We start from the raw sequence: 23,272 nt of genomic DNA on the forward strand, positions 1-23,272 counted from the left end.
TTATGATTTAGAAATAATGCATAAACTAAAATTTTAGTCAGTAACGTTTTTGGAACTGAAGGCAAGTTTTATATATCTCTCGTACATAACATTTACTGAGGCCGTAAGTTAAAAATGTTATACCTAAGTTTCCTTTTTGAAATCTATTACATGATACTACACGATACAGCACTAAAGGAGGAATAAATTCAGTAAATTTTACTATCGTTAAACTATCATCATATCCAAAATGCCTGTTCATAACTTGAATTTTGTAAACTGAACTTATATTAGGTTCTGATGCAATATTTGAATTTCACAATAAAGTGTTTCGCAAACAGAGAACGAGATATAAGCGAAATACTATACCTAAACAAATGTTAATTTGTACTTGTTTCTTGGTTTATATGTACTACTTTTTGGATTGCCTTCCAATTTGAATTTAGGCAACCCGTACAACACACAACAGTAAGGATGCTAGGCAACCAACAAGACATTGTGATATGCTGAGTTGCATATTGACACTTGCTGGACATTAATGAAATGCAGTTCGAAAACCAATAAAGACAGGCAGAATCAGACTGAGCATGGGACTCATAAGTAATGAATGTTGTAAAGGCACTTTTTTAATAGTAGGAGTCACTACACGAAAGCAAAGTTGGTACTTGAATAACACAATCATAAAAAAAGACGAAAATTTACATTATTTTTTCAAAATATCCAGCTTTTATGGAGAAAAAATTTCAATTTTAAAAGCGGCGTTTTTTTTTCTTTTTTTATCTCTAGAAATCATGTCCATTAAGTCGGTCCTAAATGAGTTTTCTCAAAGTTTAAGTGCCGCTTAATCGCTTTCCTCCATTTAAAAACGGTCGATTCCACTGATTTTATGAAAATAATTTACTCTCACCTCTTCCCCCATGAAATCCGTTTTCCCAAATTCGCTTTACCTCACTCCACAAACTACTCTCTCATGATCACTTCCGGTGTGTTAGTCGATCCCCCCCAAACCAAAAAAAAAAAAAAAAAAAAAAAAACCGAAATGACCGCACAATATTTTTGTTTATGCCCAGCTCAATAAAGCAGATTCAATCAAAATAAAGGGCAGTTCAATCAAAACAACCCAATATTAATATTTAAACCATAACCATACGAACAATGGAATACTAATGATATCCAGTATATATATATATATATATATATATATATATATATATATATAAACTACGGGGTCACGAGGAAGTGTTAGGTAGATTTGACCTTCATTATTTTGTCTGAAGATATCAAATTATTTACAAAGAAAGTTTTTAATGTGAACAATATAAGAAGGTAGAAGAATTCTAAGTAGGCTGATTATTAAAGACTGATCATCAGTGTTTATGAGATGAATACAACAGCAAGGCACAGAAAATTAAACATGTCTGTGTAGTGGGAGAAGTGAAGAATAGATCGAGCAAGTTTGAAGGCCATGTAGCCAGGAATGTGACTTTGGCAGCCGTTCAAGCACACGTAGTTTCAGTTTCGCATAAGGTAACATGGAAGTGACACGCGAAGGACAGTACAGTGCATTGAAATCCTGTTTTCGCTTGAAGAAAACAGCAGCTGAAGCATATGTAATGTTACAGGATGCGTATGGGAAAGTCTGTTCTTTCCTATAGCACAGCGCGAAGATGGTTCAAAATGTTTAAAGATGGAAGACAATCAACTTCAAAAGCAAGGTGAACCCAGCACTCCAGTAAATGCTCTGACGGAAATGAACATCAACACCGCTGCTATGATAATGAGAAAAGATAGTCGAATCATGGTAAGTGAACTAGCGCAAAGAACGGACATTTCATTTGGTTCCGTTCAAACGCTGCTCACAGACAAACTGCATATGTCACGTGCAAGTGCGCGGTGGGTTCCACTATTGCTCATTTCCGATCAAAGGCTGTGTGTGTGTGGAGCTTTGTTCGGAGTAGAAATCAAAACTGCAAAACGATCCGATGTTTCTGTCGAAACTCATCACTGCCGATGAAAGTTGGCTTCATCATTATGACTCTAAATCCAAGCAGCAGAGTTCTATATGGAAGTCTCCATCACCAACACCCAAGACAGCGAGAGTGGTTTCTTCTGCTAACAAAGTTATGGTCATCTAATTTTTCGATATTCGAGGAATGGTGAGCCAACATGTCGTCCCATCACATACAACTGTCACGGAAGTGTATTACAAGGGGGTATTGCAAACTCTCCAAGATCACACTCATCGGAAACGACAAATTCGCAAAACAAACAGGATGGATGCTACACCATGATAACGCCACGCCCCATATTGCCAATGTTATTATTGACTATCCTGCGAAGATCAACGTTCCGTGTATACCTTATCCTCCATATAGTGCTGATTTAGCCACTTGTGATTTCTTTCTTTTCCCAATTTTGAAGAAACACCTCCGGGGACGAATCTTCAGGGACAATAGTGAAAGCTGCTGAGGCGATTTTGAAGGATCTGTCCAAAAATGGCTTCCAGCATGTCTTTGATGCCTGGCAAAAACGTTGGGACAAGTGCATTGCATGTAATGGGGACTATTTTGAAAAAGACTATCAACATTTGGAGGATTAGTACTGGTAATTATGTTTCATACATTTATGATATTTCTTTATTGATCAGTCCTCGCATGTTGTTTCTCTCATACATGTTTGATAAAGTAATCTTCACTTTTTTTTTTTTTTCCATTTGCAAAAATAAATTAGAAAATCGCAATTATACATTTCAGTTTTATATTTGCTGGATCTTATGATCAACATAACAAATGAAATAATTACATGACATAAATTCGTACAGTATATCACACTCAAAAGAATAAAAAATAGCAAACCCGAAAACACAAAAGTGTATAAAACATTTAAATACCTCAATCTTTGGACAATTAAAATGTTTTTCACAAATATATATATACATAATTTATTACAGCTACTGCATTCTAGAAAGGTGTAATAAAAAAAAAGTACAAGAAAGAATATTTAGTTGGATCATTAACTTAATGCATAGTAGTAAGTAAATATAATATTGAGAAGACTAATGTCACGACTGCTGCCATTAACTCACGGTAACATCAAGTAAACCTACTACACTTGTGGTACATAAATACAGTAATAAGTAAAAGGAAAAGGAATTTTACGCTTTAAAAAATACTGAGTTGAATGGACTAAGACTTGAACTATTAAGATGTAATACATTTTAATATTCACAAAGAAAAGACACTGTGAGGTTTTAGAAAAATGAAACCTAAACAATGAATCAAGTAAATGCTTTGAAGCAAATACAGACTTTTAAGAGGTCTAATCACCGCGAAATTAAAATACCGCTAATTTTACAGTAATTATGTGGTATCTTCAAATAAATAAAAAATAATCGAAATGTGGGAACAAGAGCGCCCTAGACAAATATTATTTTGCATGAGGTACCGTTATCACGAGTCACCTAGTAGCTTTCCGTTTGCAGCTATTTAAAAACGCGAAAATAAATGCCAATTTTCTACTAAATGGCTGGAAATCGAAAGTTGATAAGTGAGTCGTGATAATGGTATCTCATGTAAAATAATATTGTGTAGCGAGCTCTTGTTCTACATTTCGATTTTGTTTTATCTACTTGAAGATACCATATAATTGCTGTAAAATTAGCTGTATTTTAATTTTGCAGTGACGGGGTTTCTTAAATTCGGAATGTCTTAGAAGTTGTAAAACTTAAAGAGTTTCATTGTAATAGGATTGAACTAAATAGTATCTTACTTCATTTGTAACTTTTTTTTTCTTCCTTTTGGTCTTACGATCAAATAAAGCATTACATTTATATAATACAATAATTATTACCGTCTAATTTTAATAAACGCAACTGAAATAATAATTTCACTCTCAATAACCTGAAACAGACATATTTTGATATGATTAAAGCACATATAAATCTAATCCTGACACAAATTTTGTTTTTAAAAAAGTCATATAAGTTTTTCTAGCTCACTACATAAACAGTTTAAGGAAGTGTGCCCTAATGATCTTTGCATCTACCAAACTTTTATTATACGCTTGAAGTATCACATCTTCATTCAAAACTACCAACAATATAATATTGTCATACACGTACGTCATTCAGTTTCCTATTTTTATCACCAGAATATCCAAGAATATGAGCTTTCATGCATGCTCGAAGCATAATCACACACACATACATACATACCTCTCTTTTCACCTTATGACAAGCATTGTTTTCTTTATAAAAGGCACAGTATTAGTCACCTTTATTTTCTCAAACTAACGTTAAATTCTAGCAGTTGTTAAAAGCCAATATTTTTCATTTAATACTAATTTAATATCGTCAATTACGAAAGTCAACAATTTCTTCTCTAAATCAATGAAACTTAAAGAGTTATTGGCATTGTATGACATCACCCAAAACATCTTTCTGTATTCTACGAACTATACCCTTCGTTTCATATTACAATAAAATAATGTCTTTTAGAAAATGGAAGTTTAATGGAATGGAAGAAATATGTTAATTCTATTCAGAAAATCTTACTATAACATCTTTGTCTTAAGCCAGTTCTTAATCATTAGCATTTAAATTCTGCGATTTACGCCAACTATCCGTGTGAGAGAAAAATGTTCTTCAAAAACAGATATACAAGGAAAAGTATACGCTATACAACGCGTGGAAGTAAATAAGTATACGCTACACACAGCATGGAAGTAAATAATTATTAAATAAATAATAATAATGTGACCTTCTTGTATAATTAGAACATATAAATATATTTCATATACAGTAGACTCTCGAGTATGCGACTATCAAGCCTCCATACTATCCGGTCTAGTTTTCTTTTATCGCAATTAAATGAGGAAGGCAAGACGTTGCACTGGCAACATTGCCAAGGCATTGGAAGCGGGCGCCTGCTACGATCCTCCTACGTGTCGCGTGCAAAATATAAGTTGTGGCAGGAAAACAGCAAATAGCAGCGTTCTGTTCCTTGTTCATTGTTTCGTCAGTGTGTAACGGACCTCAATACAGTACTGTACTCTTGCCGCTGTTCCTGATTATAACTGTACAGTACGTTATATTCGTAAATTGTTCTTGTGTATGCTTCATGTTTTTTAAGTGTACTACAGTGAACTCCGGCCTATCCGGCTTTTTTGTTATCCGGCCTGCCCTTCCGTCACATTAGGCCGGATGCTCGGGAGTCTACTGTATTACAAAACAAAATCAGAAACGTAAAATTTTCACGATATACAACTGACAGACAATTTCAACTAACAGAAACGATTGACTATGTAGTACGTATGTCAAAAAAAGCACCTAATTGTATTACTCGAAACAGACTGTCCAATATTTCGGATATATACACGAGTATTCTTTCACACGGAACATAAAGGGTTGATATACGACAGTTTTGTGGGAGCAAAACATAATTATATTATTGTCCATTAAACTGAAATTTATGTTAAGTGCCCTTACACCAGAGTTACCTGTTCTAAATAAACTAATTTATATTCTATTCCAGATAAAGAGAAAATTCTCCTTGGCGATAATCTTGATGTAAATTTTATTCACATGTAAATAAAAATAAATACCAGAGCAGTCGAAAAGTTCAAGGAATGTTGTAGTTTTGGCATCTCTGATGCAATCACAATGACTCTTGTACAGCACAGTCCTTAGGTTGTATAATTATGAATTTGACAAGTATGAACACGTCATAACAAGTCATAACATGCAGTGTACGAGTAGTGTAGCTGGACGAGTGCGTGATGATCAGTTGATGTAACGTCGCATTTCAAGCAACGCGCAAACGTCAAGTTCATGTACAAATTGGAGAATTCTGCTTCAGAGACTTTGATAGCCTTAACGCAGTTTAGGTGACAATACTTTTAAGGAAAAATTGGTCTCAAAGGTGCCCGTTTCACCATCGTAAAAGACGATCAAAACCAATGTGACGGATGAACTGCGGAATACACCAAAAGAGGACTTTTGTATGTTTCCGGCAATGGCAGGAGCAGTTTAGCAAGTGTGTGTGTTCTGAAGAAGCCAACTTTGAAGGCGATAAGTAAATGTGAACTTATATTGTGGCAATGAAGAGCTGCAACAAAATTCCGGGAATTTTTTCACTGTCGTGGTATACACTCAGATAAATTTGAATTTTATGGAACAATAGTATAATCGTGTTTTGCCCCCACAAAAATTTTGCACATCAAACCGACGAAATTACAATAGAAAATTTCAAGGGTTCCACTGATATTGACAGAAGAAGCATGTAAAAAACCTGTTGCATAACATGTAATAAGCCTTTATGTTCCTTGTAGAAGGGTACTTGTGTACGTATACAAAATATTGGACAGTGTTCTGCTGTTTCGATGACTGCAAGCAATTAGGTGAGATTTTTCTAATTTAATTTAACAGAAAAGTACTTGCTAGAGAAGAATGATATTTTAACAACTCAAAATGATTTCAACTGCTTTGTTCTTAACTGTATCGAGATGTAATCCATATGAGATTTATTGACAGCGAAAAATTTAAAAGTGAATAATCTATGAAAATTCATAAGATTAGTATTGAGTTGCATTATGAACTATACTGATTCTAAAGTTTTAATTGCGATGCCTCACTAGAAAATATGTTTAAAATATTTTACCATGCATTTGAATCATAATTATATTGTACAAGCAGCTAAACAATACTAATAATATTAAAGAAAATGACTCTTCGATCAATATTATTCACGGCTGTTCGTTAAACATTACACTGAACATTTTCACTTTTTTTTTTTTCTATTTTCAATATACTGCAAAGAACAAAATATTAAATAATATTTACAACATAAGTTTTTCAGTACTATAATCTAAAGCAAACAGCATCTTTAAGAAATTGCTCATTGTTAAACAGTATGTCCGTAAGTTGTGACGACATGAAAAATATAATACTATCATCAAAGCATGATATGGTTCGCTGGCATACTGTTCAACAGTGTAATAACTTCTTGAATATTATATATTTTAGATTACTTTCAGATTTATTTTAATAATACTTTTTTTTCTTTCTTTTTTTGTACTAGTTGGAAAGTACAAAAACATGCTATAAAATTCGGGATGTTCCATAGATCAACTTATCGAAGATAAAGGTCAGATATGTTTTAATAAGTGCAGTAATTATTTTTATGTTTAATCACATAGCTTTGCTCCCTTCGCTTGAAGTCAGTCAGTGTTACATGTGGGTCCATGTTAACAATAAATCATAAGTAACAATAGAGGACTGTGTATTTCTTTGTGAACAAAAACAGTGAACTAATGTTATACATATTTTTGTTTTTGAGACTCCTATTCTCACCCGACAAACAAATTTACAATTTTAATGATCACGATTTCGATCATTTACAAAGAATAATATGGGCACGGTGGCCTAAGGGATGGTACAAAGTCCTAATCCTTGAGGAAGACATCTGCGGAAGCCGATTTTCTTATTATCAGTGTCTACTGCACTTTCAAAAATTTGAAATTACATTATTGTTCTTATATGTTGCAAATCGGTTAATATAATTTGCTGAAATACAGTATTTTTAATTCACAATGAAGCTGAATGAGAATTCATGGCATTTCAAGCGATACGAAACTTAATTTAAACTGAACAGCTAAACTAACAAGCATAACACAGGTAATTTTTTTCAAGACATTGTAATTGGAAGTATCTTGCTACGTCACGTTAAGCTATTGCCAAAGTTGGAAAGCCATCTTTAATATCCTGGCAACAAAATGGTGCTTTTCACAATACTACAGAGATATGGTAATTTCTTGACAGCGAAGCTGAGAACTACTGGAAGCAGAGGTAATACTGACTTGCTAACCCAGCCTTCCGGATCCTTCATTGTGTAATAGTGCTGTACGGGATGTACTAAAACAATAGGTGAAGCCCAGGGAATCTGGAACATCGCAAGCTAACGATGATAAATATGGTGACAAACTGAACCATTATAAGTATTTTGCCGTAGTTAACAGTGTAGTTGATCATTATGAAGTACGACATCATCAGAAATCTTATAAACATGTTTCATAAATCTCAACATCCGACACCGAATCTTGTTTAATTTCGATAGAGACTTATGGAACACCCTGTGTAACGATCAGCCTTATAAGGTTAATCTACGAAAGGTTTTCTTATTTGAAAGGAAAAAAAATATTAACTACTATATAATGTGAAAGTTGCATTTAACTCCACGATGCTGCTCTACTTAACAGGCTGCAATAGTGAAGCCAGTAGGTAATAACTGGATTGGTCACATCTCTAAGCAAACTTACTGCGTTTTATAAATTACATTTGCATCACTACTTAATACCATTTTACATTTTTATATATTACAATCATTACTTGCAGTTCATTTTAATACTGTTAAAGCTCAAATGTATGAATTCATTTATGTTGTGTTTTCAGCGAGTTTAATACTTTGTCAGAGCATTTAGAAAGAAGGTTTAGAAATCGGTGGTATTACAAACTAAATCCAACAATATTATTAGTATTACAAAGATACCAATAGATAGAACGTATTAAGCTGAAAAAAAAAAAAAATATATATATGGCTCAGTGTTAAATCTTTCTGCGTAGTTTACGAGACAGAGACAGAATATTTTCGTAAACTTAAAACCTGATGCTGACGACAGCCATGCCACCTATTAAGATTAAAAAATATTAAAGTACGCTCTCATCAAGTTTTCCATTACGATACCAGCAAGACGACAGTACACAGTATGGTTAATAATACATAGCCCGGAGTTATCTTTTAGTTTAACTATAATATTGATGAAAGATGAGACACATATGACTCGATACATGACATGCTTGAGAGTTAACTTTTATGTGTAATTAAAAAAAAAAAAAAAATGTGGTACTGGAAAGTATGTCGTTCTTGTCAATAACTGATAAATTCTATTCTGCTGGAACAAGCTGTTTATTTATTTATGTTCTATATACAATATGTAATATATAGCTATATTACATATATATTATGTGCTATATAAATGTATATATATAACATAAATAAATAAACAACATATTCCTTTAGTTGTTTATACATATACAGGGTGAAAGCAACACCGACAACATTTGGGAGATGATTCCTCACACCAACAGAGATTTGATTTGATTTTGTTTAGCGTCCCTTTCAGCAGCGAAGCTATATGAGACGTGGACCTAATGTGGAATCCGAACCACAAGAGCTCTCATTAGGAATCGAACCCGGGTCTCCAACATCAAAGGCACGTACGATAACCGATTAGCCAGGAGCACCAAGAAAAAAAAGAAAAAACATATTGCAACGGAAAACACTGGAATGTGGTCCATATCAGCGTGAAAAAAAGCCAAACATATTTCACCAACATATTTCACCAATATGCAATGTGTGTAATGAATCCCCTACAGTGCAAAATTATCAGACATGCTCCTATTTAGAAGTGGATACGAAGTAGGCAGAAGGTGAACCTTGACAAGGGTGAATTCGTAATGTGTTGGTGGGAAGTCGGAACTGTTAAGGACCATCAGTTCCACACTTCTTCGTATTCGGAATAACGCGTGCTGCGATGTATTACTTCACGCTTATACGTATAAAAAAAAGTGAAATATACCGTGGAACAATACATCGCGGTACACATTTTTCCGAACACGAGGAACCGAGGACTTCTTCCTATTCCTGTTGTCGAAGTTTACGTTCTGCTTGTTTCAGACCTATTATTTAGTCAGATCATATCTGGAAATTATGACTTGAAGGAAATCCTCTGCACACACATTACACATTTCTGGAATAAGCATTTTTGAATACCATATGTGTGACTTCCTTAAGCTGATATGGACCGCCACTCAACAGTTTCTCGTATTCGAATTAACGTGTGTTGCAATGCACCTTTTCCACGTCTTTGGGCAGCCCTAGCTGTAAAATTATTTTTTTTCCCCATAGGTGCATATGAAGTTTCTTTCATCTCTTGGTGCCAAACTTAATTAATGAAACAAACGTCGGGAGGTGACTCCTGACACCGAAATAAGCAAAAAAGAAATCTTATGAACATATATCATATTGGCAAAGAGGGCCGAAAGCGTGAAAACAGTAAGTTCAAAGCAGTAGATATCGACGTGCAGAGACACTCAAACGTACGTTCGTCGAGCACATCACAGATATTAAAAGTGCCAGCCATGGACTTGACAATGCCGGATCATGGATTGGGGAATCCGTTTAAAGATACCTGGATCACAGCAAACAGTTACACAAGCATTATGGACACAATGTTCCAAGTCATTGAAATTATTGAGAGGAGTAGCATACACCACACTTCTCAAGTGACCCTACAGATAAAAATCCAGTGGATTCTGGTTTAATCCAATGAACTGGACCGCCACGCCCGATCCAACGTCTTGGAAAGATGTTGTTCAACCATAGGCGGAATTCATATTGAAGTGCGCGAAGCCCCATTATACAGTACGTGTTGCGGTGAATCTCTACGGAAACATTTTCCAATAATTTCCAATGTAACCTGCAGAAGGTCAATCCTGTGTGCCATTCAGTCTTCGGGGTAGCATGTATGGGCCGATCAGTTATCATGGATAATACTACAGCCTACACTGAGTCCAAATTGGTATTGATGATTGGTGACAACCGTTAATTACGTACCTGGCTCGTACTATGGGATGTGGATCTACCCACGTGTGTGTGTTATCTATGTTGATGATACCACCCCTTCCAAACGTGACCTCATTATTGAACAATACTGATGTCCGAAATAGCGTGATAGTAGTGGTCTGCTTAATTAACCACTGGCAGAATCCTTCACGACGTTGGAAATCCTTCCTTCACGTTAGTCCTTGTACCCTCTGCAGATGGTATGCGTACGAAGAATTTTCACACAAAGCATGCCACAAAATCACATGCATTTTGAACACAATGATTGCACTCCTGTACTGTAGCGTCTTGAACACAAGCGCCACCTGTGTGTGTGAAGGAAGCAGCTACGTACTGAAAACCAACATCATTTCTAGACTTTCTAGACCGCCATCTCTAAGCTTATTAATTTTCGATATCTATCCTTCGAACTTATTGTTCCCATGAACTCTGCCAATATGCAATATGCTGTATGTTCATAGGACCATTGTTTGCTTATCTCGGTGTCAGGAATCACCTCCTGATGTCTGTTACATTAATTAACTTACACCCTGTATTATATTATATTATTAACTCGCAGTTTATATCTATTGTCGTGTGTCTTCTTTCTGTAGTGTCACATATATTTGTAAATAAATACCTAATGAAGAGATAATTTACCTTTAATTCAAAATTTCTGAGTCTTGTTGCTCAATATGTTATATTCGTTGTTTTATTCCTTTTGTACTCTAAGAATCAAGAATTTTCAAGAATTAAGAATAAATTATGTCTTCTCTAGAAAAGAGAACTAACTTTATTTACTACGACCCTTCTATAAAACACCACCAATTCTTCTCATCCTTTCTAAATGCTATGAAGAAGGCGATAGTGTATAAAAATCGCCAATATTATTACAGCTACTTAAATGCTATTAGAACTCCCAACAGAATACAGCATTGTTGAATTTATACATTTAATACATAATCTTTGCGTACTGTAACTTATAATGTTAAAGCTTGTCTGACTTATTTCAATCAACTGTCAATCGACAGGTAACATTATATAATACAAGCTATCTCCTTTCGTCCTAGAACTACATTTTGAATGTTCTGCTTTAATTAATTTGATACACCTTCAACTATGCAAAACCAAGAATCCAATTAGAAACAATGACCTCGTTAAATCTTTGGTTTTCTTTTAATATTAATACTCATCATATCAATGCAGTGATGTTACATATATAAAATTTAGAAAATGTCAGTAATACCTTTTGGAAAATTACTTCCGTAATAATAATGAAAAGAGTATATCTCACTTTACGTGATCAAAAAACACTAAGTTTTAGTTTATACACATAAGAAAACTCGTATTTTTAGTTTCTCTATCATTTAGGTATGAAATTAAAAAAAAAAAAAAAAAAAAAAAAAAAAAAATGGAATGGTATTTTAAAAACTAGTTTCTCTCAATTCTATATTTTGAATATGAAATATCTATAGATTATTCATTACAAGTTGACTGGTGGTTGTGTTGGTAATAGCAAAATCAGAACTATAAATACAATATGCATACACACACAAAGAGGGTAATGAATGTGATTCTACCTGCATGTGTGTCTCATTCATTTGTGTTATAGATATTATGATGGGATGGTCAAGTTCAACGATGTCAGCGCAATCTGTATCATCAACAGAGGAACTGTGTTTAGTACATGAAAGAAAAATACGACGTTCTAATTCTGTACCTATACAAAGAATGATTAAGGACAGCAGTAATGCGGAAGGAAAACTTTATGTAAGTATAAATATTATCAATGAAATGATAACCAATGTATTACGAGGGAACTAGGCGTGTTGCTGGATTACAAGAAGTGCTCCAACTCAAAGCTATAATATAGTTCTACGAAAGTGGACAGGGCTTTGAGAAGGAAAATGAATGCTTTAACAGATAAAGAAAGCCCATGAGCAAAAGACCCCCGCCCCCTAACAACTAAATATTAGTCAGCAACCGTCAATCGTGGCTGCCGTAACACACTCAGGAACGTAGTTAAAACAAAAGTCAAAGTAATGCCTGACTAAACAGTACAAAAAACAACCTTACGAACGCTATCCTGCCGGTTCTAGCTGCAATTTGGGGTCTTGCTGGATCTTTCTTTTCTCTACCTACAAGACTGTTGCGAATATTTGATACAAACACATAGTAGGGGGGATTTTTTTTTTTTTTTTTATGGCACGTTTAATTGTCAAGTTCATTGCACAATATTTTTTAACGTCCCACATTTATGCCTATGTGTTAAGGAGACGGATGATTAATGAAGAATGGTTATGAAATAATTCATGTATCAGAATGTGGAAAAACCACAAGAAAACCCACGGACACGATATTGTCTACCACAAACTCACATGGTCCGGGATCAACCCAGACCCCACGCATCAGAGGTGAACGCTATACCACTGAGCCACCATGTCCTTCGGAATAAAGAGCTTGAAGTGCTACCGTGACAATCAAGGTTGACTATAATAGCTAGCATGACCTGAAGTGATTATTAGAGATGCATCTATCAAAACTGTATTCTGAAGAGTTACTACTATTCTCTCTCTCTCTCTCTCTCTGTGTGTGTGTGTGTGTATGTACATATATGTATGTATGTAAGTATGATTTCAACGAATGTTCGTTCTAATTCATGTTTTACAGATTAAATAACTGTCCATGTGTACTTGAATAAAATGGCACTCGGAGGTATCCTGAGATATTTCCTTTGATATTTAACTTTAAAATAAACCATCCATAATAAATTTTTAAAAAATATATCAAAACGATATGTATTCTATGGCACCATTAGGAATAAACACGTTTTATTTCTGAGTTTTAAAATAGTAATTCCATTTGTATAGGATAGAAAGAGACGTCGTCAAATTTTGCTTTTTGCCATGGTAACATTGCAAAACTGACGCGCACTTTTCAGGTCAATTGCAACCAAAATTTAGACTAATACAAATCATGCATATTAACTTGATATAAATATTCTTATACTCTTAAAATGTTTTAAGTAACATACTAGGCGCATGTCAAAAAAGTTGGGAATACTGATGATGCTATGAGTGCAGGGAGCATGTTCTACTGTTTTGTGCCTGCAACAGAAATATAATTATCAGTGTGAAGTTGTGGACCTGCGAGTAGCAGTACGTTGAAATGACTAGTCACAGAAAATCCCACCAAATGAGGTGAAATCTGTGATCCTATTTATCAACCTAAGAGGGCAAAGTGCACCTGATATCACTTTCTTATCTGCGATGTGCCATTCAAAGCCGGCGAAGAGGAACTAAGATGATTCATGACAACGCCTGCCCATGGTGTTGAGAGAATTCAAAAATTCCGATGGGAACTTTCCTAATCACCTTCCACAGAGTTTCGGTTTTGTCGCTAGTATTTTTTTTTTTTCTTTCTTTACTTGATGGCTGGCTTCACAACGTTTCAACGTCAGTGAAGTTTTCAAGATACCAGTTCTTGACTGGCTGAAGTCTCAGAGGGCAGATTTCTACACAGAGGGCTTACAAAAGCTTGTACCACTCTACGAAAAATGTTTGGAGCTTCATCGTGATTATGGAGAAAAATAATCAAGGTAAGTACTTGTATAGAATCAACAAGTAAATATTTTCTATTTTCTTCTTTGCAATGACCAAACTCTCTGCAATGCAATTTCTCTTTCTACTTTCTGACATGCCCCATGCATTATAAACATTTAGTGATTTTATTAATAATATTTTTTTCCGGAGTAATGCATGAAAATTTTTACTTCTGAGTTTTATTTCTCACCATTATGTAATTGGTCTGCTTATTTTTTATTGACAGCCTGTCTACATCTTAAGTGTGTAACATAATTGAAATTTTCATTATTGTTCCAGATCTTTAAGATTATCAGTTACAATTTATTGTACAGTCCGCAGGAAAAAAAAAAAAAACTACAACATGAGCATGTAAGTTTATTGGTTTATTGTGAAACGACGAAGTCTCTCGCTCCAAAATAAGTGTGCAGGGGAGGACGCCGACGTTTCTCTTGCGTGATTCGAACCACTTAGACGTTATGTTGATTTCCTGGGCTGTTAGGCGTAGTTTCACAATAAACTTACATGCTCATGTTGCAGGTTGTTTGCTGCGGACCGTACATATGTACAAAATTAGTAACCTCTGAGTTGCCTAATATGTCGAACTCTTATTCTGAATATGTTGACTATTATATCACGTTCTGAGCTGTTAAATTAGCTTACGTGTATATCAGAACCACGATAATACGACAACCGAACACTATTACATTTATTAAAATTAAAATGCTACGACAAGGAGATTCCGTACTTCATTGTATCTTGACACACACAAATGGCAATGCCACGATGACACTTTAAAATTATGACACTTTACATCAACACAGTAGTTCAATTAAATCGTAAACTGCTAACATAAAAAATAGTATATTAAAAATCTATAATAGTTTATTATTCTATATTTATATTATGGAAAGCAAAAATGCATCTTTGGATAAAATAACCAGAACCTATACTTAGATCATTTCTCAGTATCGGAGAAGTGTAAGTGCCATAATAAAAATTTATTACATATACGACTACGCAACAAATGATTCATCGGTTTTAAAAAAAATTGTATTCCACCGAGCATTACTCAAAATATAGAATGATACAATACGAAATGAAAACCAAGTTTTACTCATGCTATTAGAGATATGACTTTCGTCACACAGTACACGTTTAGGAAGTTATCTGATTTGACCCACGCATCCTGGTGGCGATTGCGGCACGTTAATACTAAGTTTGAAAAATAAATAAATAAATAAATAAATAAAAATAATAATAATAATTGAGAGTTGGGTGACCTTGAGGGCCAAGATCACTTCCCGTACCTTTAAAGACAAAATGTTTTCTGCTGCACATACCATTTTACAAACTACGTTCGAGCCGCTACCTGGTCAGTGATAAGGAAGTCTGTATGTACAAACATGAGAATTTAAGAAATAACCTTTTGTTTTATGATTAGCATAAATGACTTAAACTAATCCAATAAATAGCTTTAAAATTAAGATTTTAAAACCTGACGAATCGTTTGCATATATATATAAAGCAAAGGTAGAACAGGTACACAAACTGAGGAAACATAATACTTACATAAATTCAAAAAATAAAAAAAAGGACTTATACATTTAAAAATAAAATAGTTTTACACGTAAATTAAATATAAGCTTTCGTTACGTCGAGTTCTGTTACCGTTCTGCAATAAAACATTGTTTACGCCGTAAATATATACTTTCATAGTGCAACTTATATGAAATTGGCTTTATCTGACAGATCATTTATGGCATTAATGTCTGAATGTGGTTTTGGACAGGTGGCCACCGCGGCAAGAACGTACATGGCGCTATCTGGAGGTCCAATTTTCACACACTCTTCGCAATAAATCAGGCTGTATTTCGACAACAACGCGTCGAATGCTGGCTTCCAAGTGCTCAACTGTTTCTGGTTTCTCGGCGTAGGCATGCGACTTTACATATCCTCAGAGAAAATAATCTAATGGCGTCCAATCGCATGAACGAGATGGCTTGTTAACAGGTCCATTTCGTGAAATCAATCGTTCGTCAAACGTTTCTTTCAGTAAATTAATTGTGGCGCGCGCTATGTGATATGTGGCGCCGTCTTGCTGAAACCACATGTCTGCAACATTAACGTCTCTCAATTGAGGCATGAAGAAGTTAGTAATCATTTTTTTGTATCGGTCACCGTTGACTGTAACGTTTTGAAAAGCATCATTTTTGAAGACATATGAACCAATGGTTTCGCCGGCCCAATGATTCCACCGGATGCGTATTATCATTTAGACAAAACGTACTGCGAAAACCATCCATAGTTTCTCGAATTAATCACTGTAATGGGCGATTATGAGCACCGTAAAATGCACGTAATTCCCGAAGAGTTTGTCGAATTGAACCATGGTTTTCAAAATAAATTTGCACAATTTGCAGACATTACTCTGGCGTGAGTCTATTCACGATGAATTGCCAAACCAAACTAATCTCAAAACAACCGAGAACTGTAATATCATCTGTCACAAAAAAAAAAAAAAAAAAAAAAAAAAGTCTTGCCAGTTTAAAGTTCTCCGCCTTTTAAAAAAACACCCTTTACTAACAAACAAACAAAAACTGACGTTAAAATAATTATTGGCCAATTTCAACTAACGCCTGGATAGAAAGAATTATTATTATTATTATTATTATTATTAAAAATACGTCACTGAGACCAACCTAAACAATTCAGAATGCAAATACTAACTTTGAAATGATATTACAAACTTCAATGGTCTTCTATTGCTAGCAATGATATGAAAAACCCCTAATCTAGTAATGATATGCGAACACAATAATAATCACAGACACAAATAAAAATTTCATTTATGCATATTGTAACTTTATTGTATATGACTAACCAATCAAGTTCATATTCTGGGGGGAAATATTTGAAGAAGTCTTTATTTAAGGTATCATTCTGGCACTTCGTAGCGGATATGATAAAATCTCTTATCGTAGAATAAGAACTATGATCTGTTCGTCTCATTTTCGAAATATTACGGGTTCAATTCCGAGTGCTGGCTACCCTGACTAAAATCAAAATTGTTTTAATTGTTTGGCCGACCAACACAAACTTGGACTTGCACTGGTTGTAAAGTTTAAAATCCGAAACGAAGTTAAAAGTAAGTTACTTGTACCTTTTTCTTGTAACGACAAGCAACAAACCCAATCAAAACTCACGTCAGCATAGAATTGTAAAATGTGAATTAGTGAGAAAAAAGCATATTTAGTGTGAAATTAATTATTAATACAAACCATTTTAAAAACTAATTTTCTACATGAACTTTATACTGAATTCGAGTTTTACTCTCCGCCCTTTTTGACACAGCCCTCCATTCTTTTCTCTAAGTTTGTTAAATACGCCCGACAAGAAACTGTATAAAAGTGGTCAAATTATTCGACTCAAAATACTGAGTAATTTTGCTCGACTGTACTTAGTTACTAAATGACAATACAATTTTGGTTATATTTAAAATAGTTATGACACATAAAGGAATACTTATCAAACAATGCACTTTACATCAGAATAATTTTTGTGTAATACTTTTATACCATAAACCTCAAGGTTTTAGCTTCATTCGTTTGTGATTATTATATCTACCATGTATTTTTACACATTTTACACAGAACACTACATATGCACGCTTTTAAAAGCATGTAACTTGACTAGAAATCAAGAATTAAAAAAAAAAAAAAAAATGTCTGTGGCACCAAATATCACACATAAACAAACAGTACATAACATTTAACAGATTGGAGAAAGAAGTTATTAACACGATACTCCTTTAACTTTCGGAGAATCTCATAAGAAAAATTAGCTTGCTTTTAACAAAAGAAACAATAAATGTTATCTACATACAAAATTGTGCATCTTTACATTTCATTAACATAATTGTTTGTACATATTCTTTTAAATCCTATAGTTACAAAAGAAATTATACTAAAGGAAGTCAGTATTATACTTTTTCGTTTAAAAGCAAACGTCAATAAACAAACAAAAGAATAATTCAACACTTTACATACCACATACGTACTACAATAAAGAAATATGGAAACCCACTTAGAGAAGAAACTAACAACTCAAAAAGACAATACAAAAATATATTGGATATAATAAAAATAATAAAGTTTACGAAAAACAAAGTGAAGTAAATTATGAACTGAGAAACATATTTCTGAACGTTATGTACAATAATTGTCATCAAATAATTAGTACACATCTTATAAATAAAATGTCGATGTACACTATACATAGGTATTTTAACGTTTAACTTAGAATATTTACCATTACACTATTGCAGTACATTTAGTTTTGACATAATAACACGCGAAATAAATGAAGTTCTCATCAAATTGAAAACTAACATAAACATATACCAATGCCATTCTTCGAATATAATTTTCCAAGAAACTTTAACGTTATATAGTATGGCCTAATCTTCCTTCTATAAAAAAATAGGTCTAACATTCTTTGCGTATCAACACACAAAATTAGCAGTACACCACGCATAAATTCCCTTCTTCTTTAATTCAAGTAATACTACATTTACTAGTTGATAGTAAGAGGCACAAATGTGTTGAGTATAAAATATTTTATCTTCTTTTATGTGTCTGACAAACTGCAATATTAATATTACTCTTGCATCAAAATTATGCACTTACTTTTTTTCACAGATTAAAAAGAAAAAAATCTTCAGACATTTACACAAAAACTTAATCTTTATTATAGAAACAACGGAAAATCAAAATTGAAAAGGAATGCTATGGATCATATAAATCCCACAGATGCACACTTGTCTTCAATCTGGAGGCGGGAAGAAGTAGAGAAGAAGCAATGTCCCTACAAAGAATGTTAGGCACACGAAAGACACCAGATTATCTCTTGTCCTTGCACTAATATAATCTAAAAGCGCAAGGCCATTTGCTTTGGTTGTACTTATAGACAGAAGTCTCTCAACCGTGATTAAGACTGAAGTTGCATTGAAATCCTGGACAATTTCGTCACTAGTGCACAGGTACTCCTGCAACAAAAGGTGCAGGGAATAAGAAAATTATGAGTTGGGAATACCAATTTATTTTACTGCAGCAAAGCTACAATTTTGTCTACCGTTAAAAGCAAGGATTACGATACTACTTCAACGCCAATTAAAATTAATTTTAACATTGAACTGTGGACACTGATTTTCCCTTTTCTAGAAATTAGTTTTCAACGTTATAATAGTTTTAGTTATTAGCATAATCTAGAAGAGTTACTGCGATAATTAATTTTACAAAACAATCAAACCCCGACAGTCTTTGTTATCAATTTTTATTAACACATTTTATTTTTTAGTATGGGCCAAAAAGTACAAGACATATTTCTTTTTTCACAGTATATCTTGATCGTTTTTGAAGATGAAAAGATGTAACAAACAAATCTGGAAAAGACTGCAAGCAAACAGAATGGCTAGCATGCAGGACATATCCCAGCCAGTGAAATGGCACTACAACAGATGAAAAGCCAAGTGATAGTCCCACTAAAGAGAGCGGAAAATAGCAACAGCTCAGTGTCCACACAACAAAGCATTTAACTTTAGCTCGTTTACCTTTTTCTTGGACCATGCTTTAAGCCCTACCTTTGTCCAGTTTTTCAAATAATATTAATATTTGAAAGCAATATTTACAATGAGCTCCATTTATAAAAATAACGGAATATATGTATATATTTATTTATCTTTTAAAAAAACAAAAAAAAAGGTGTCTTTAAATTTTAGAAAATTTATTTACATCAAAGCATTTCTTTGGAGGGACCGCTTTTCTGTATTTCTTCCCTGAAAGCTTACAAAATTAATTATTATTTTTTTAAAATAGTAATTAAAAATGTATATTAAACTTACATGCAAAAGTATTCATATATTAAAAAATAAGAACGACTATTTTTATTTCAACTATTAGGAAAAAGAACATGAGATATCTTCTTTCTTGGTTTTAAAAATTACTAATGAAACATACATTAAAAATACTAAATAACAGTTCTAAAAAAACACAACTGTGAAACAGCTACTATTTACTAATAAAAAAATAAACTATTGGAAATTTCCGAATTCAGGTACGGTATAAAGCAGCAAGAATGCAGTCTATTCGCAATGTTGTGTAGCTTTAAATAAAGAAAAAAGGAATAATTTTTTAACATTGTGCGAAGTCATGCAACTACATTGATATTACACACGAAAAAAAAATAATGAAGAAAAAACCACAAAAATAAACTTTTATTAAGATTTGCTTACCTCTTCCACACCGATCCTCCTACACGCTTCCAAGAAATTATCAACATTTCTTCTACATTTCGCCAACGACAGCTTTGGCTTTCAAATAAAAATGGATTTTATTACTTACTTAAATGTAACACGTATTATCATTTTAAAATTAGTAAATATATTCAAGCACATTAATTTAAAGAGTTTCAATACTCTTTTTAAAAAGCAGAATTTTAAACAAATAAAATATAATTCTACTTACAGATTTTTGTAATTCCTGAATATTATTTGTCCTTCCGACCTTTCGACTCTACTCTGGAGTCTTTGTCACGGAGGACAAAAACAGATAGAAGAAAAATAAGAACATCACGGAATAAAACGAAACAGAATTACCAAGAGAAGAGCGGTTCTGGAACACATTTTGTCAAGTTCAATGATCATACACCAAATGGTGGTGATGCACGTTGCAACGTGGCTGAGTCGATTTGTGCGCTTTTTTTTGTTCTTTAGTAAAAGGGTGCCAGCTCGTGTGTAATATCCAGTGTAGCCCAGGAAATGAAAGGAAAAAATCCATGATTTTCGGGAAAAATTCGAGACAAGCTGAACTTTTGCCAGTTGTTAGGACCCAACTAGAGGTACATTTTCCCAAAAGTTCCCACTCCTCCGCCTTGTGCTTTTCCCTCCACCCCCTTTAACATCAAATTTGAAAGGTTTTCGATTATCGCTCATATCTCCGTTATTATTAATCCGATCTTCAAACTTCTTTTACAGTTTTTTCCCTTGAACCACGATCTAAAAAACGTTATTCTTAACAATTTTTGCTAGTAAAGAGATATTTGTAGAAATATGTAAAATTTTACATTTTTATGTGTATTTTTTCCGTTTTTTTATATTTTAACTTTTGTGCATTCAATAATTTGTAGAAACTCTTCAAATAAAAGTTGTAGAGGACTTCTTTAGCTTTAAAGCGATGTACATATTAATATATTTAGAGGTATGGGAACGTGTAAAAGAACGAAGTGCGTACTCATCAGTATCAGACACACTGGTGCCTGACAGCCGCTCCCTGCGAATTGTTTAGTGGACTTTAATGTCAACATAATAGTGGAGTGTTTCGTATGGTTTGCATCGTAAGTGGTCGTGTTCTGTTATCTTAATCCCGTTTGTACTCATTAGGACAACCCATAGTTAATATTTTTACTAAAATAGAATTTTTGTTAATAAGTATAAATTTTGGACGTACCTTTTACATAAATGTGACTTTTAATTTAATCTCTTATTTTAATGTTCAAAGTCTATTTCATCTAATCTTTTTAGCAAATCTGAGCTCTTGAAAACAGGCCAGTTGTTGGAGCTATATACGAAGGCCAAAATAGTATATTTCATAAAAGTAAATGTATTAATTAGCTTCTTACATCTAAACTGAACTTCGTCAATTAAATTACATCTCCTCACTACGAAATTCCATCGTTACTGTGGAAAATTCGTACTACTTTAATTTATCAAAAATAATACGCAGATAATTTAATGTTTTAATTTATCGAGTTAAATATTAAGATTGAATTTCCAATCATATCCGTATTATAAAAAGGGACCAGAGTCACTTCCGTAGTTTCGAGGGGAGGAAAAATGAGTGTAGTTTTCTGATTCTGTGTTCTGTATTATTGCCGTTCTCTGATATAATAGATCGGGTGTTACAAAATAAGTGTTAAAACTCTCGACCACCGTGTATGGGACATGAGAAAAAAAAAAAAAAAAAAAAAACTCTTCAAGTTTGGTCAAATGTCACTAGTTTTGGAGATATAACGCACCGCAACCGTGGGAAAGTAAATTCCAGTGGTCTGTATTTCAAAAACTATCCAAGTAGAAAGTGCAGCTTAAAAACTCACAAAGGAAGTCATATCTGCTCTATTTAAAGATGCAGGTTTCACAACTCTACAAGACTTGCGCGAAGGATGTCCCAAGGGGACTGAAAAACCGCCGATGAAATTCACTGTCGGTTTTTGAATCCCTTTAAAAAATCGATTCTAAAATTCCGTTGCATCGTAGGAAGGGAGTTCGTATGATAGTGACATTGCAAATAAAAGAAAATGTGTTACAAAGATGTGGAGAACGGAATGATGAATGGGTAGAAGATGTAAAAGCCTGCCTTTAAAGTGTGAGTGATCTTGTTGCACCAGAAGCGCGATACCATAAAAATTGTCACAAGGCGTATTCACAGGGAAACCCAATTGGAGAATCTGTAGGAGACCGAAGACGGATAAAAAATAGATTTTAATGCTGTACGATTACATTGAACAAAGTGATGAATACCAATACTCGCTTAAAAAATTGAAAGATATGGCGCATATTTCAGGGAAAAAGACAATTATTCTATCAAACACCTGAAAAACCTTGTTTTAGAACATTTTAAGGATAGCATTTTGGTATCTATTATTTCTGGTAAAAGAATGTTGTTTGTTTGTTCACAAAATAATTGAGAACTGCTACAGAGACAGAGAAAGCAACCCAGAAGCAGAAAAACTTAGGATCGTATTAGATGCAGCAGACATTATTGAGGAAGATATTCAGAAGATGGCGTACGATCATCATTCATATCCAGATACAAATGATGTTAAGTCTGGAGGTAAAAAATTTAATCCAAACACATTAGCAGTTTTCTCTCGGAGAGTTACGGAGAAGAAGAATGCATCAAAAGTTAAACAGAAAATGTGTAGTAATAAATTACGCTATTAATATCAGCTGTAAAGCGTAGATCGCTTTTGTCACAACTCCACATTGGTTTAGGTCTT

At 33.7% G+C, this 23,272-nt stretch overlaps 1 protein-coding gene across 4 annotated transcripts in view; it reads right to left on the minus strand.

Moving 5' to 3' along the window:
* The window catches only part of Lrch (Leucine-rich-repeats and calponin homology domain protein), a 370,595-nt gene that overhangs the window by 22,412 nt on the left and 324,911 nt on the right, over positions 1–23,272 (minus strand). For 3 of the 4 annotated variants that reach the window (XM_081768566.1, XM_081768564.1, XM_081768567.1), the window contains 2 exons: positions 20,511–20,588; positions 16,872–19,265 (listed from right to left, as the gene is read on the minus strand). In XM_081768566.1, the coding sequence (XP_081624692.1) occupies positions 19,044–19,265; positions 20,511–20,588 (300 nt within the window). In that variant the 3' untranslated portion in view covers positions 16,872–19,043. Of the gene's footprint in view, positions 1–16,871; positions 19,266–20,510; positions 20,589–23,272 lie in introns of those variants that run through there. The other variant, XM_081768565.1, reaches the window with a different exon arrangement.

The sequence above is a fragment of the Thermobia domestica genome, chromosome 8 (assembly GCF_964235325.1).
Source record: "Thermobia domestica chromosome 8, izTheDome1.hap1.1, whole genome shotgun sequence".
NCBI classification, from domain to species: domain Eukaryota; kingdom Metazoa; phylum Arthropoda; class Insecta; order Zygentoma; family Lepismatidae; genus Thermobia; species Thermobia domestica.